Source organism: Trachypithecus francoisi, unplaced genomic scaffold (genome assembly GCF_009764315.1).
Source record: "Trachypithecus francoisi isolate TF-2019V2 unplaced genomic scaffold, Tfra_2.0 Contig01579, whole genome shotgun sequence".
NCBI classification, from domain to species: Eukaryota; Metazoa; Chordata; class Mammalia; order Primates; family Cercopithecidae; genus Trachypithecus; species Trachypithecus francoisi.
This window is the reverse complement of record NW_022681442.1, coordinates 24,795,979-24,811,831: the sequence shown is the minus strand read 5'-3', so window position 1 is coordinate 24,811,831 and position 15,853 is coordinate 24,795,979. Positions and strand designations below refer to the sequence as shown.

The 15,853-nt window shown below is 40.9% G+C and overlaps 1 protein-coding gene across 3 annotated transcripts in view; it reads right to left on the bottom strand.

Moving 5' to 3' along the window:
- Positions 1-15,853, bottom strand: part of SORCS1 (sortilin related VPS10 domain containing receptor 1) — a 597,227-nt gene that overhangs the window by 97,349 nt on the left and 484,025 nt on the right. For all 3 annotated transcript variants that reach the window (XM_033183443.1, XM_033183451.1, XM_033183459.1), the window contains exons 11-16: positions 9,209-9,311; positions 8,868-8,944; positions 6,932-7,023; positions 4,540-4,647; positions 2,365-2,482; positions 724-854 (exon numbers count right to left, since the gene is read on the bottom strand). In XM_033183443.1, the coding sequence (XP_033039334.1) occupies positions 724-854; positions 2,365-2,482; positions 4,540-4,647; positions 6,932-7,023; positions 8,868-8,944; positions 9,209-9,311 (629 nt within the window). The remainder of the gene's footprint in view (positions 1-723; positions 855-2,364; positions 2,483-4,539; positions 4,648-6,931; positions 7,024-8,867; positions 8,945-9,208; positions 9,312-15,853) is intronic.

The following is a 15,853-nucleotide window of genomic DNA, read 5'->3' as shown; positions in this document are numbered from 1 at the left end:
AAAATTTACTGCCTTAAAAGGCTATTATTCCACTACAGGCAATTCTAGATTCTAGAAAGCTTTCATCTAGAACACAAATATGTTTGTTTTGTTTGCTCCCTAAAAAATACACTTACTGTTTCCAGTGTTGCTGTTTGAAGCAGCACAGAAAGAATCTGCCCTTTTTTTTTTTTTTTTTTTAAAGAGATAGTCTCCCTCTGACACCCATGATGGAGTGCAGTGGCGCGATTTTGGCTCACTGCAACCTCTACCACCCAGGTTCAAGCAATTCTCCTGCCTTAGCCTCCCGAGTAGTTGGGATTACAGGTGCCTGCCACCATGCCCAGCGAATTTTTGTATTTTTAGTAGGGACGGGGTTTTACCCAGGCTGGTCTCCAACTCCTGACCTCAAGTGATCCACCCCACTCAGCCTCCCGAAGTGCTGGGATTACAGGCATGAGCCACCATGCCCGGCCAAATCTGCTCTCCTTTTGTCCTAGGAATCCAGCAATTATATGAAGATAATTACCAGCCATCTTCTGAGTCCTCTTTCAGTCTAAAGAAACTCTTGATTATCCCACATACACATGTACATAGCTAGTAAACTATGAGGTAATTTTATAAGAATATGAAGCTCTCCACTTAGCCCTATGTATGTTACTACTATTTCAATTCTAGGTTTCATTCAGGCCCTTGTGGATTTGATACACTGAATAGCTCCAGGAGATAATTGCACAAGCTCACCAATCAAAATCAGCCTCAGTGCAGACACAGGGTTCAGATTCCATAGCTCCTGCATATTTTCCTTGCATACACTTCCGCTCTGATTTTCGCTTCTTATATATCCTTTTTGCTCCCATGATACACGCTTCCCCCTGTAAGCAGAGGAGGATCACAGATACTTGGGCACATAGTTTGGACTTTCCCTGTTCCACATGAGTGACGTTTAGGGAGACATTTGCACATCTTAGTGTAATGTGAACTTTGGTGGCCCTCTTTGTGCTAACAACATTTTCCTTTTGTGGTCCAAAGCCCTCTTATACAACCTGACTATAAAGGCAATCCTAACAATCACTGAGGATTATTAAATAACATCCTTAATTTTGTGTGCACTTACCAAACCTTTATTTGGCAAAGTGTTGGGTGCAGTGCTGTGAAGGACACACAGATAAGTAAGACTCAGCCTGTACCTAGTGCATTGCCAACAAATCTGTAGTAATTAAGTTCAATTCCCCTATAATAAAAGATTTACACAGTTGGTCATTTATGAGAGCATGAAAGAGGAGCATTGCTAAGAAATATAAAGATCCATTTTGCCTCGATTTATTATGCCTCTGCCCACACAACTTTACAGCACAGATTTTAATGCTCCTCTACCAGACAAGTGAGAGAGCTAAATTCAGTGTTTTCCCACAAAATAAATAAAAGCTTTGAATATCACGATGCTTGTGCATCCCAAAGGAGAAAATATCAGCAATGTAAATGAGCGATTTTATTGTTTAGCCTCTGAAAAGGGTGGGTGTTTCCAGATAACGCAGGGCCCACTATCAGACACACTCCTCCTTTTGTGTTTCGGAAAGATCAGAGTAGAATTTTGCTTAATCTACAGAACACTGTCTTTCCTGAGCAAACTCACTTTAACTGGCTTCATTACACATTTACATTTAAATATTTTACTTAGTCTAGGTTTGAGGTATATGACGTTTTTCTGCCTGAATATGGTGATGGTTTTACAGCAGGTACTTCTACCATATCCTTTGAGAGATCTGCGGAACGACTTGTACCTTGGGAAATCAAGGGAGAGACACTTCCATCCAAGCATTTTGATATAAGCTGAATAGGTGAGAGGCCAGGACAAATGAAAGTTGCCTGTTAATAATTCTGCATTCTCATACCAGGAGTACCTGGCAAGGAGGCAAAAAGTACTATATAGTTCCAAGGAATCAAGGCAAAGGGGAAGAAGGATTTCTCCGGCAACACTCACCCAGCATAATTTTGTTATTTTATGTCTCTGTTTGCACTGCTAGATAAAATTGAAGATCTCGTCCTCATCCCCTCCCCCACCATGCAACCATATGACATTCTTAGATGAATTATGTTTGGATCTCAGTGCTGAATTGGTATTTCATTTTGAGTTGTAAGTCTAAGCCAAGCACATTTGAATTTTGTCTCATTATATTCTAGCACAATAAAAACAGAAATGACTTCACAACAATCTATAAATGGTGAGCTTGTTCACTGCTGTGGAACACAAAATGTGTAAGTAAACAGTAGATGGACATTTTGGCCTAGATCATCCTAGTTCCTATACCTTAGCAACTAGCTTTCCCTCAACACCACTCATGCTTCCTGCCCAGGCCTTAGTCTCAGTTCTTTTCCTCCTACCTGGCTGTGCAGCTGCCAGGGTCTGTAGTCCTCTTCGGCACACCGTCTATCAAAAATGGACTTGTAGTCTACTTTGACCAGCTGCCATTCAGAGCGGTGGCTGAAGTGTCCAAACACTCTACAGAGTTCATGGTGATAAAAATAATCACAATGATAATAATGCCATGAGTAATAACCACAGAGAGCATTTGTGGAGTGTTCACCCTGAGCTAAGCACATTACATGAATCACATCATTTAATCCTCAAAACACATTCATGAAGAGGGTACTTTTTTTTTTTTTTTGAGACAGAGTCTTGCTCTGTCACCATGCTGCAGTGCAGTGGTACAATCTTGGCTCACTACAACCTCCGGCTCCCTGGTTCAAGTGATTCTCCTGCCTCGGCCTCCCGAGTAGCTGGGATTAGAGGCATGCACCACCACACCCAGCTAATTTTTTGTATTTTTAGTAGAGATTGGGTTCCACCATGTTGGCCAGGATGGTCTTGATCTCCTGACCTTGTGATCCACCCGCCTTGGTCTCCCAAAGTGCTGGGATTACAGGTGTGAGCTACTGCACCTGGCCGAGGAGGGTACTATTACTGGATCCACTTCACAGATAGATAACATGAGGTTCAATGAGTTTTGTTAACATTGCAAAAAACAAAATCAAGTCATAATAACAGGTAGAACCAGACCCAGAGTGTTTAATTCAAGAGCCCACTTGTACATATTGTGCCACAGGATTGGTTGGGAAAATATGGTTGAGAAAAGCAATCATAAATGCTGTATTCTATGTGGTCCAAGATTAGACTTCTAGGTTATCTTGCTAATGCACATAGTTCTCATGGTTTCCATGCTATGTTACCTTCCCACCAGCCCCTAGCGAAAGTGATCAGCAGAGCCAAGTACTTATAATGGCTTCCTACATTGCACATTCTACTCTCTTTACTCAGAGAGACTTAAGTATTTACTGAGATGTTTGAATTACCAATCATAGGTTTGAAGAAAAGCCATGAAGTGGCCTGTTGGGTCAGTTTTTAAAAATCTCTGTTTTGAAAATATAAAAATTGAAGAAAGACAAATCATGGAATGCATTGCTAATTTAGCTATGTTTCTCATTGAGAAAAGTGTAGCTATTAGTCATAGTAGATTTTTATTGTTGTTTTCTGCCATTAAAAAGTAGTAGTGGTAGGCCGGGCGCAGTGGCTCATGCATGTAATCCCAGCATTTTGGGAGGCTGAGGCGGGTGGATCACGAGGTCAGGAGATCGAGACCATCCTGGCTAACACAGTGAAACCCTGTCTCTTCTAAAAAAAAAAAAATTAAAAAAAATTAGCTGGGCATGGTGGTGGGTGCCTGTAGTCCTAGCTACTCGGAAGACTGAGGCAGGAGAATGGTGTGAACCCAGGAGGCGGAGCTTGCGGTGAGCTGAGATCACGACACTGCACTCCAGCCTGGGCAACAGAGTGAGACTCTGTCTCAAAAAAAAAAAAAAAAAAAAAGGAATAGTGGTAGGGGAGAGAATTGGAAAGCTTACCGAGTATTGACTTTGGCTTGAAAGTTTTCATTGATGACCAGATCAACTACTTTACAACCATCCCTATTTTCCATGTCCAATTTTCCAAAGGAATGAATTATTACAGTTTCATACTTGAAATTCAAAGTCCATGTATTAAAGCTCATAGGCAGGGTCATTAATCTTTCACAAATTAATGATCATCACATTCCAGACAAAAATGAGTATAAATGCAATTTCACAAGAACAGACTGTTCTCACGGTTTTCCTAACATGCCTCACAATTGGGCTAGGTAAAGAGCCAGGGAAAAATACAATGCTTTGTGGCATTTTGATGAAACTCTATGTTCTGACTTAAAGCGAAATCATTCCTATATGCCTGAGATTTTCTACATATGCAGGTTCTTTATTATTAAAGTTTTAAATGTACAGATTTATTTCCTATTGAAATTGTCACTTCTAATTTCTCTAAGCGCCTCAGTCTGGGTCTCCTAAAAACTACCAAAGAACCAAGAAAATAGCTGCCCATATTTTTCTTCCCTATTTTCTGTACGCTCTTGCAGTAAGATGCAACAACCTTGAACCTAACAGCTGCAAATCAAACAGGCTTAGCTATAAAACATTTTTGTAGATTACTCTTTTCTATGAAGGCTGGACCACGTCATAGTTTCAACTTACGTCATGATGAGAGTCTCTTCTCCAGGCTCACCCAGAACCCCATCCACAAAAAGTGGAATAGATGTGAAACTGTATTTACTCCAAGATCTCCCTTCATCAAAACTCAACCTAATGATATAAAAAATATCAGTCATCAGATCTCTGAAAGAAAAAAAAGAGTCATTTCAAAGGGAAGATACTCTCAACCCAGAGATAATACATTTTAAAAGTAGCTGAGACATTGTCAAAATGAGCCTTTCATAGAAATAAGTGTTCTTAATTATATCAGAAAATAGAAATACAGTTAGCCAAGCCATGGGGACACAGATGTATTAAAACATCAATAAAGGAACAGCTACATTAAATGGGAATTAACTATAAGTCTTTTATAAAATTTTTGAAAGTTTGGATTTTTTTTTTTTTTTTTTTTTTTTTTTGAGACGGAGTCTCGCTCTGTCGCCCAGGCTGGAGTGCAGTGGCCGGATCTCGGCTCACTGCAAGCTCCGCCTCCCGGGTTTACGCCATTCTCCTGCCTCAGCCTCCCTAGTGACCTCAAGCTCTTGACCCTGTCCAAAACCTCTCTACTGTCTAACAAGTCTCACAGGTGATACTGAGGAGTGATGACCTTGTAAGACTTACTGAGATTTCAACCAACCCATCTCTAAGTGACCAAGTCCTCAGTGTGTCCTTCTTACAACTATAAATCCTGGTTGACCTCACTGAATGAATGAGTACAGGATAGGCTCTTGAAAGCAAGAGAAGATAATTCTTCAGTCCTGATGGTCACTGGAATGGTCTAAATGCTTGTGTCCTCTCTAAAATTCAAATGTTGAACACTTAATCACCAATGTGATGATATTAGAAGGTGGAAACCTTGGGAGGTGATTAAATCATAAGGGCGGACCACCCATGAAAGGAATTAGTCATCTTATAAAAGAGGCCTCAGAGAACTGCCTTGCCCTTCCACCATGTGAGGACACAGCAAAATGGTGCCATCTATAAACCCAAAAGTGGAGCCCTCATCAGACACTGAATCTGCCAGCACTTTGATCCTGGACATCTCAACCTCCAGAACTACGAGAAATTAATTTCTGTTGTTTATAAGCCACTCAGTTTACGGTATTTTGTTACAGCAGCCCAAATGAACTAAGATGGTCACCCAGGACCCTTTCTTTTGCTCTGCGTTTCTTTATGAATGCCCTTGCTCAAGTTTAGCCTGTTTTTCTTTTCTCTTTTGCAGCTTTCCCTTCTGTCATCAAAATAACTAACAGTAGAAGGAAAACTGGGCTTTTGATTTTGGACAAACTCATATATGGAGAGAACCACTTTCAAAAACACAGATGAAAGAGCCTATCAATAACTCCTCTGGAAGTTAGTCCTTATACATCCATCTGTGGGACATGCACAGGCAGGACTGGGGAATATCACCTCAAAAAAGAAAAATAAGAAAGCAAGATCAGGAGAAATGAGACTGGAGCAGAATTGTGACGAGTTGATCATCTCTGTGTGGAATGCAAAAATGGACATGGATATTAAACTCCAGGAGATGTTATAAACAGGAGATGTTATTTGGGAAAGGTGCCTGCAAGAAGTCAAGCTATTCAGAGACTATACCTGATCATGAACATTGTTCTACCTGTAATCTTGCTGAGAGAACAATATACTGATGAGGGAGTGAGGGTGAAAGTATCATAACATTTGCAAAGTATAATGCAATCTCTCTCTCTCTCTCTCTCTCTCTCTCTCTCTCTCTGTCTCTTTCTCTTTCCTACTGCCACAGCTCTAGTAGACCTTGACATTCTGAAACTGGCCCAACTGTCCTATAGAACCGATGTTTACGGTTTCTTTGAATAAACACAGAAATTGATCCTACCTGTCTTAAAACTTGAGAAAGTTACATTTGTCTTATCTGAGTTCTTTTCTCAGGAAACCAACCATCAGGCCTCCCAGATAGTATCAAGGACCTGAAACTTACCAGATAAAGGCATCTGACAATGAGAAGCCAGACAACTTACCCATCATGACTGTCTAATTGACAACTTGCTTCCTGTGGACCACTTCCTCTTCCTCACCTCCTCTTCTTTATCCCTCCCTAATTCCTGTTTTCCCACACCTGGTTACGTTTCTTCCCTCTATATAAACCCCTAATTTTAGTCATCAGAGAGATGGACTTGGGACTGATGGCCCGTATCCTTGGCTGCAGCACCCAATTAAAGCTTTCTTTCCTGGCAACATTTGTTGTCTCAGTGGATGGGCCTTTTGTGTGGAGAGTAAGAGGACCTGAACCAAACCTTGGCATTTTGGTAACAGATTTACTGCAAAAACAGACACAGTTCGATAGCCTGACTCCTAGACTGATCTTAGCAGTGCAGGACCATCAGGAGCAGATCACACAGGCAGCAGGTGCCCTTACCAAAGATGTCGAATTGGGAGAGATGTGTGTTTCATAGCAACCAGGACTCCACCTTGATCCAGGTACAAAACACTGTGCTCTTCTTCAAAGATCTGGATGAAGAAAACACATACATGGACACACATCCACATCCACACATACCCAGGCTTCAGAGAATAAGTCTTCATATGAGAACAAAAATCCTTCCCATGATATAAATAGGTTTCCCTAAATCTTTGGGAAAATAAAGTTATAGAACAATTCCCCCCAACATAGGCTACTGTACCATTGGTGTTATATAAAATAATTTTAGGTGTGTATAAAATAAATTTGAACAATGAATATTTATGGGTTCGTGCTTAGATTCCTTCATTTTCATGATAATTTCTATTGATTCCCAGTTATGATGATGTCAGAATATTGGTTAACTGTCATATATTATACATCTCTAGACAGAGGGAACCTTAGAAATCATTGACTCCAACAGTCTCATGTTCATAAATAAGGAATCTAAGGTTTAGAGAGATGTGGTAACTTGCCTGAGATCATGCATACAGTAATGGACGGAACTTGGACTTGTTGCATTACAGTGCCCTTTCCAGATCTTATTACTCTGAAGTTTCCAACTGTTATCAAAAACTGTTCTTGTTTAATTAATAGATGTTCCACCAAAATCATGGTGAGTTTTGTTGTCATCTTTGGGTACATGTGTCATTGGGTCTTTCTCCAAATGTAGAGAAACAAATTTGAAGTCCAATGGAGACACAATGGAAACAATCTCTAGATCCTTTCTGTATAAGATGCATACTGTTTTCTCAGATTATTAGTATAGGCTTGCCTGGAGTTACATTACAGACACTCTTCTTCCAATTTGTTTATTTCTTATACCCAAGATGCACCCCAAGAATACAGAAGTAAGACTTCTTTGCCTTGTTTGGGGTGTTGGAAAGAAGAAAATGGGATCCTAGCTCTCTGTTCTCCAAAGGAAGTTTACTTAGGATAGTCCAAGTTTCTACATACCTCCAAGATCAATTGCTATGGGGTTTCTTATGCAAATTTCTTCCCTTCCTCCTCCGCTCAAAATATCAGAATCCCACTGAGGATCTATAAAGAGTCTGAAGCTAAGAAATGGCAATTGGAACATAATGTGGACATTTCTATCTAAAATGTAAAGCAGAGTGCTCTCATTGCTAAGTGTGATTACCTATGCATTAGATTTCAATTTACAGTGCTAGTTATTGTATGATAATTAAACATCGGTAGGTTATTAAAACATATTTATTGAAGTATAACAACCACGCATTAGGTGCATATCTTGTTAAGATTGCTAAACCTCATTAAATGCCTGTTTTATAAGCTATGGGTACCTAATTTTCATTCAGAAGAAAGGCATGAAGCACTTAAGCTAAACACACTGGTTTAAAGTATTCCATTTCTACTTTCTCTAATATATGCATCCTGATGGTTATTACTTTGTCTTTTGCACATGAGATTTAAACATCTCAGAACACAACCTGGGTAATGGCCATTTCTATATCTGCATTCCTTCCTATTCTGACTTCAAGGCAAGGGGAATTTATGGAGCCAACTCAGCATTAGATATGTAATCTACCCTTAAGGCTGCATATTCCCTATATGATAAACCCTTAGGAATTCTGGTTTTCGTCTATGGGAAAAAATTTAGTCAGACTTAATTTGGTTTCATTGTGACTTATAAATGTCCTTACATACAAGCTCTGAATAAGGAACATCTTTATTAAATGATAAAAAATCTAATTCCATAAATATTTGTTAAATTTCAAGATTTAAGACTTTTATTAAAAAAGGAAAAACAAACATATTCACAGTCGTTAGGATTTATGTGTAGCACTGCTGAAAAAGTTCCCAGATTTGAACCAAGCTGGGCAATTTTTATGTTACTTAAACTTCAGTGATCTGACCCAGGGTATTTTCTTACCTGTCTCCAGGTGTTTCCTGCATCTGAAGAGACAAACATGCTGATGTCAGTGTCTGACAATTCAGAACCTATATTACCTAGAAAGAGAATGATGACATTAGTGAAAAGAACTTTCTGCAAAAGCAACAATGGACTATATTGGCAGGTGCATTGCCTGAGAAAGATTTTGACTGCAAGCATTCTGTCTGTGCAGGAGTTTTCTGCAGACTTGCTTCGGGGCCAATGGCTTAGGTGCCTTTCAAAAATATTTTTAGCTTGCTCGTTAAGTTCCAAGTACAGATATCTAGCTTCTTAAAATAAACACTATTTACCACAGCCAGCAAACCAGGCAAACTTCTTACCTGATGCCACTATGATGCTTGGAGCTGTGTCTTTGCTGGCAATGATCCCTGATGTGTAGGGATTCTCAGAGACCTTCAGGTGAAGGTGTAGTGAGCAATAGGGCTGAAAAGAGAAATAATAAGTGCCACAAAATCGCATAATCAAAATGGTCATTCGAAGCTCTGAATTAGATCATCCATCCGTCCATCCATCCATCCATCTAACCAACCATCCCATTTACTATACATCCATGCACCACTCCAACCACCCACTGTACCTATACCTACCCATCATCGTTCATCCCCCAAATATCTAGTGTCCACTAAGTGTAAAACAGCCTTCAAGTTAGTAGAGGAAAGATCACCTTCATTTTAGATATAATCTAATTTGGTCTTTGTCAGTACAGAGCTTACAGTTTATACAGAGGGCATGAGATCCTTCTATTAATTACCATAAAAGAGAATACTTTAACAGCCATAAAAAATGTAGAGACGGGGGGCGGAGCAAGATGGCCGAATAGGAACAGCTCCAGTCTCCAACTCCCAGCGCGAGTGACACAGGAGACCGGTGATTACTGCATTTTCAACTGAGGTACTGGGGTCATCTCTCTAGGAAGTGCTGGACAATCGGTGCTGGTCAGCTGCTGCAGCCTGACCAGCGTGAGCTGAAGCAGGGCGAGGCATCGCCTCACCTGGAAGCGCAAGGGGGAAGGAAATCCGTTTTCCTAGCCAGGGGAACTGAGACACACAACACCTGGAAAATCGGGTAACTCCCACCCCAATACTGCGCTTTAAGGAAACAGGCACACCAGAAGAATATATCCCACACCTGGCCGGAGGGTCCCACGCCCACGGAGCCTCCCTCACTGCTAACACAGCAGTCTGCAGCGATCTATCCACAAGGCAGCAGCGAGGCTGGGGGAGGGGCGCCCGCCATTGCTGAGGCTTAAGTAGGTAAACAAAGCCACTGGGAAGCTCGAACTGGGTGGAGCTCACAGCAGCTCAAGGAAGCCTGCCTGTCTCTGTAGACTCCACCTCTGGGGACAGCCCACAGCTGAGGTCCAATAGGGGAAGCAGCGGGGGCCGGGGCAGACGCGAACGACTCTGTCTGACAGCTTTGGGGAGAGCCGTGGATCTCCCAACGCGGAGGTTGAGATCTGAGAACGGACAGACTGCCTGCTCAGGTGGGTCCCTGACCCCTGAGTAGCCTAGCTGGGAGACATCCCCCACTAGGGGCAGTCTGACACCCCACACCTCACAGGGTGGAGTCATCCCTGAGAGGAAATTTCCAAAGGAAGAATCAGACAGGTACACTCGCTGTTCAGCAATATTCTATCTTCGGCGACCTCTGCTGCTCATACCCAGGCAAACAGGGTCTGGAGTGGACCTCAAGCAATCTCCAACAGACCAACAGACAGTCCTTCTGACTGTCAGACGGAAAACTATCAAACAGGAAGGACACCTATACCAAAACCCCATCAGTACATCACCATCATCAAAGACCAGAGACAGATAAAACCACAAAGATGGGGAAGAAGCAGGGCAGAAAAGCTGGAAATTCAAAAAATAAGAGCGCATCTCCCCCTGCAAAGGAGCGCAGCCCATCGCCAGCAACGGATCAAAGCTGGTCAGAGAATGACTTTGACGAGATGAGAGAAGAAGGCTTCAGTCCATCAAACTTCTCAGAGCTAAGAAACTAAAAATCTTGAAAATCTTTGCGCTTTAAGGAAACAGGCACACCAGGAGAATATATCCCACACCTGGCCGGGATATATACCCAGCGCAAAGAAACTAAAAATCTTGAAAAAAAGAGTGGAAGAATTGACAGCTAGACTAATTAATGCAGAGAAGGTCCCAGCGCAAAGAAACTAAAAATCTTGAAAAATGAGTGGAAGAATTGACAGCTAGACTAATTAATGCAGAGAAGGTCATAAATGAAATGACAGAGATGAAAACCATGACACGAGAAATACGTGACAAATGCACGAGCTTCAGTAACCGACTCGATCAACTGGAAGAAAGAGTATCAGCGATTGAGGATCAAATGAATGAAATGAAGCGAGAAGAGAAACCAAAAGAAAAAAGAAGAAAAAGAAATGAACAAAGCCTGCAAGAAGTATGGGATTATGTAAAAAGACCAAATCTACGTCTGATTGGGGTGCCTGAAAGTGAGGGGGAAAATGGAACCAAGTTGGAAAACACTCTTCAGGATATCATCCAGGAGAACTTCCCCAACCTAGTAGGGCAGGCCAACATTCAAATTCAGGAAATACAGAGAACGCCACAAAGATACTCCTCCAGAAGAGCAACTCCAAGACACATAATTGCCAGATTCACCAAAGTTGAAATGAAGGAAAAAATCTTAAGGGCAGCCAGAGAGAAAGGTCGGGTTACCCACAAAGGGAAGCCCATCAGACTAACAGCAGACCTCTCGGCAGAAACTCTACAAGCCAGAAGAGAGTGGGGGCCAATATTCAACATTCTTAAAGAAAGGAATTTTCAACCCAGAATTTCATATCCAGCCAAACTAAGCTTCATCAGTGAAGGAGAAATAAAATCCTTTACAGATAAGCAAATGCTTAGAGATTTTGTCACCACCAGGCCTGCCTTACAAGAGACCCTGAAGGAAGCCCTAAACATGGAAAGGAACAACCGGTACCAGCCATTGCAAAAACATGCCAAAATGTAAAGACCATCGAGGCTAGGAAGAAACTGCATCAACTAACGAGCAAAATAACCAGTTAATATCATAATGACAGGATCAAGTTCACACATAACAATATTAACCTTAAATGTAAATGGACTAAATGCTCCAATGAAAAGACACAGACTGGCAAACTGGATAAAGAGTCAAGACCCATCAGTCTGCTGTATTCAGGAGACCCATCTCACATGCAGAGACATACATAGGCTCAAAATAAAGGGATGGAGGAAGATCTACCAAGCAAATGGAGAACAAAAAAAGCAGGGGTTGCAATCCTAGTCTCTGATAAAACAGACTTTAAACCATCAAAGATCAAAAGAGACAAAGAAGGCCATTACATAATGGTAAAGGGATCAATTCAACAGGAAGAGCTAACTCTCCTAAATATCTATGCACCCAATACAGGAGCACCCAGATTCATAAAGCAAGTCCTTAGAGACCTACAAAGAGACTTAGACTCCATACAATAATATAAGGGAGACTTCAACACTCCACTGTCAACATTAGACAGATCAACGAGACAGAAAGTTAACAGGATATCCAGGAATTGAACTCATCTCTGCACCAAGCGGACCTAATAGACATCTATAGACTCTCCACCCCAAATCAACAGAATATACATTCTTCTCAGCACCACATCGCACTTATTCCAAAATTGACCACATAATTGGAAGTAAAGCACTCCTCAGCAAATGTACAAGAACAGAAATTATAACAAACTGTCTCTCAGACCACAGTGCAATCAAACTAGAACTCAGGACTAAGAAACTCAATCAAAACCGCTCAACTACATGGAAACTGAACAACCTGCTCCTGAATGACTACTGGGTACATAACGAAATGAAAGCAGAAATAAAGATGTTCTTTGAAACCAATGAGAACAAAGATACAACATACCAGAATCTCTGGGACGCATTTAAAGCAGTGTGTAGAGGGAAATTTATAGCACTAAATGCCCACAAGAGAAAGCAGGAAAGATCTAAAATGACACTCTAACATCACAATTAAAAGAACTAGAGAGGCAAGAGCAAACACATTCAAAAGCTACCAGAAGGCAAGAAATAACTACGATCAGAGCAGAACTCAAGGAGATAGAGACACAAAAAACCCTCCAAAATATCAATGAATCCAGGAGTTGGTTTTTTGAAAAGATCAACAAAATTGACAGACCGCTAGCAAGACTAATAAAGAAGAAAAGAGAGAGGAATCAAATAGACGCAATAAAAAATGATAAAGGGGATATCACCACCGACCCCACAGAAATACAAACAACCATCAGAGAATACTATAAATGCCTCTACGCAAATCAACTAGAAAATCTAGAAGAAATGGATAATTTCCTGGACACTTACACTCTCCCAAGACTGAACCAGGAAGAAGTTGAATCCCTGAATAGACCAATAGCAGGCTCTGAAATTGAGGCAACAATAGCCTACCCACCAAAAAAACTCCAGGACCAGATGGATTCACAGCTGAATTCCACCAGAGGTACAAGGAGGAGCTGGTACCATTCCTTCTGAAACTATTCCAATCAATAGAAAAAGAGGGAATCCTCCCTAACTCATTTTATGAGGCCAACATCATCCTGATACCAAAGCCTGGCAGAGGCACAACAAAAAAGAGAATTTTAGACCAATATCCCTGATGAACATCGATGCAAAAATCCTCAATAAAATACTGGCAAACCGGATTCAGCAGCACATCAAAAAGCTTATCCACCATGATCAAGTGGGCTTCATCCCTGGGATGCAAGGCTGGTTCAACATTCGCAAATCAATAAACGTAATCCAGCATATAAACAGAACCAAAGACAAGAACCACATGATTATCTCAATAGATGCAGAAAAGGCTTTTGACAAAATTCAACAGCCCTTTATGCTAAAAACGCTCAATAAATTCTGTATTGACGGAACGTACTTCAAAATAATAAGAGCTATTTATGACAAACCCACAGCTAATATCATACTGAATGGGCAAAAACTGGAAAAATTCCCTTTGAAAACTGGCACAAGACAGGGATGCCCTCTCTCACCACTCCTATTCAACATAGTGTTGGAAGTTCTGGCTAGGGCAATCAGGCAAGAGAAAGAAATCAAGGGTATCCAGTTAGGAAAAGAAGAAGTCAAATTGTTTCTGTTTGCATATGACATGATTGTATATTTAGAAAACCCCATTGTCTCAGCCCAAAATCTCCTTAAGCTGATAAGCAACTTCAGCAAAGTCTCAGGATACAAAATTAATGTGCAAAAATCACAAGCATTCTTATACACCAGTAACAGACAAGCAGAGAGCCAAATCAGGAATGAACTCCATTCACAATTGCTTCAAAGAGAATAAAATACCTAGGAATCCAGCTTACAAGGGATGTAAAGGACCTCTTCAAGGAGAACTACAAACCACTGCTCAGTGAAATCAAAGAGGACACAAACAAAGGAAGAACATACCATGCTCATGGATAGGAAGAATCAATATCATGAAAATGGCCATACTGCCCAAGGTTATTTATAGATTCAATGCCATCCCCATCAAGCTACCAATGACTTTCTTCACAGAATTGGAAAAAACGGCTTTAAAGTTCATATGGAACCAAAAAAGAGCCCGCATTGCCAAGACAATCCTAGGTCAAAAGGACAAAGCTGGAGGCGTCACGCTACCTGACTTCAAACTATACTACAAGGCTACAGTAACCAAAACAGCATGGTACTGGTACCACAACAGAGAAATAGACCAATGGAACAGAACAGAGTCCTCAGAAATAACACCACACATCTACAGCCATCTGATCTTTGACAAACCTGAGAGAAACAAGAAATGGGGAAAGGATTCCCTATTTAATAAATGGTGCTGGGAAAATTGGCTAGCCATAAGTAGAAAGCTGAAACTGGATCCTTTCCTTACCCTTTATACGAAAATTAATTCAAGATGGATTAGAGACTTAAATGTTAGACCTAATACCATAAAAACCCTAGAAGAAAATCTAGGTAATACCATTCAGGACATAGGCATGGGCAAGGACTTCATGTCTAAAACACCAAAAGCAACGGCAGCAAAAGCCAAAATTGACAATGGGATCTAATTAAACTAAAGAGCTTTTGCACAGCAAAAGAAACTACCATCAGAGTGAACAGGCAACCTACAGAATGGGAGAAAATTTTTGCAACCTACTCATCTGACAAAGGGCTAATATCCAGAATCTACAAAGAACTCAAACAAATATACAAGAAAAAAACAAACAACCCCATCAAAAAGTGGGAAAGGATATGAACAGACATTTCTCAAAAGAAGACATTCATACAGCCAACAGACACATGAAAAAATGCTCATCATCACTGGCCATCAGAGAAATGCAAATCAAAACCACAATGAGATACCATCTCACACCAGTTAGAATGGCAATCATAAGAAGTCAGGAAACAACAGATGTTGGAGAGAGATGTGGAGAAATAGGAACACTTTTACACTGTTGGTGGGATTGTAAACTAGTTCAACCATTATGGAAAACAGTATGGCGATTCCTCAAGGATCTAGAACTAGATGTACCATATGACCCAGCCATCCCACTACTGGGTATATACCCAAAGGATTATAAATCATGCTGCTATAAAGACACATGCACACGTATGTTTATTGCGGTACTTTTCACAATAGCAAAGACCTTGAATCAACCCAAATGTCCATCTGTGACAGACTGGATTAAGAAAATGTGGCACATATACACCATGGAATACTATGCAGCCATCAAAAAGGATGAGTTTGCGTCCTTTGTAGGGACATGGATGCAGCTGGAAACCATCATTCTTAGCAAACTATCACAAGAAGAGAAAACCAAACACCGCATGTTCTCACTCATAGGTGGGAACTGAACAATGAGATCACTTGGACTCGGGAAGGGGAACATCACACACTGGGGCCTATCAGGGGGAGGGGGGAGGAGGGAGGGATTGCATTGGGGAGTTATACAT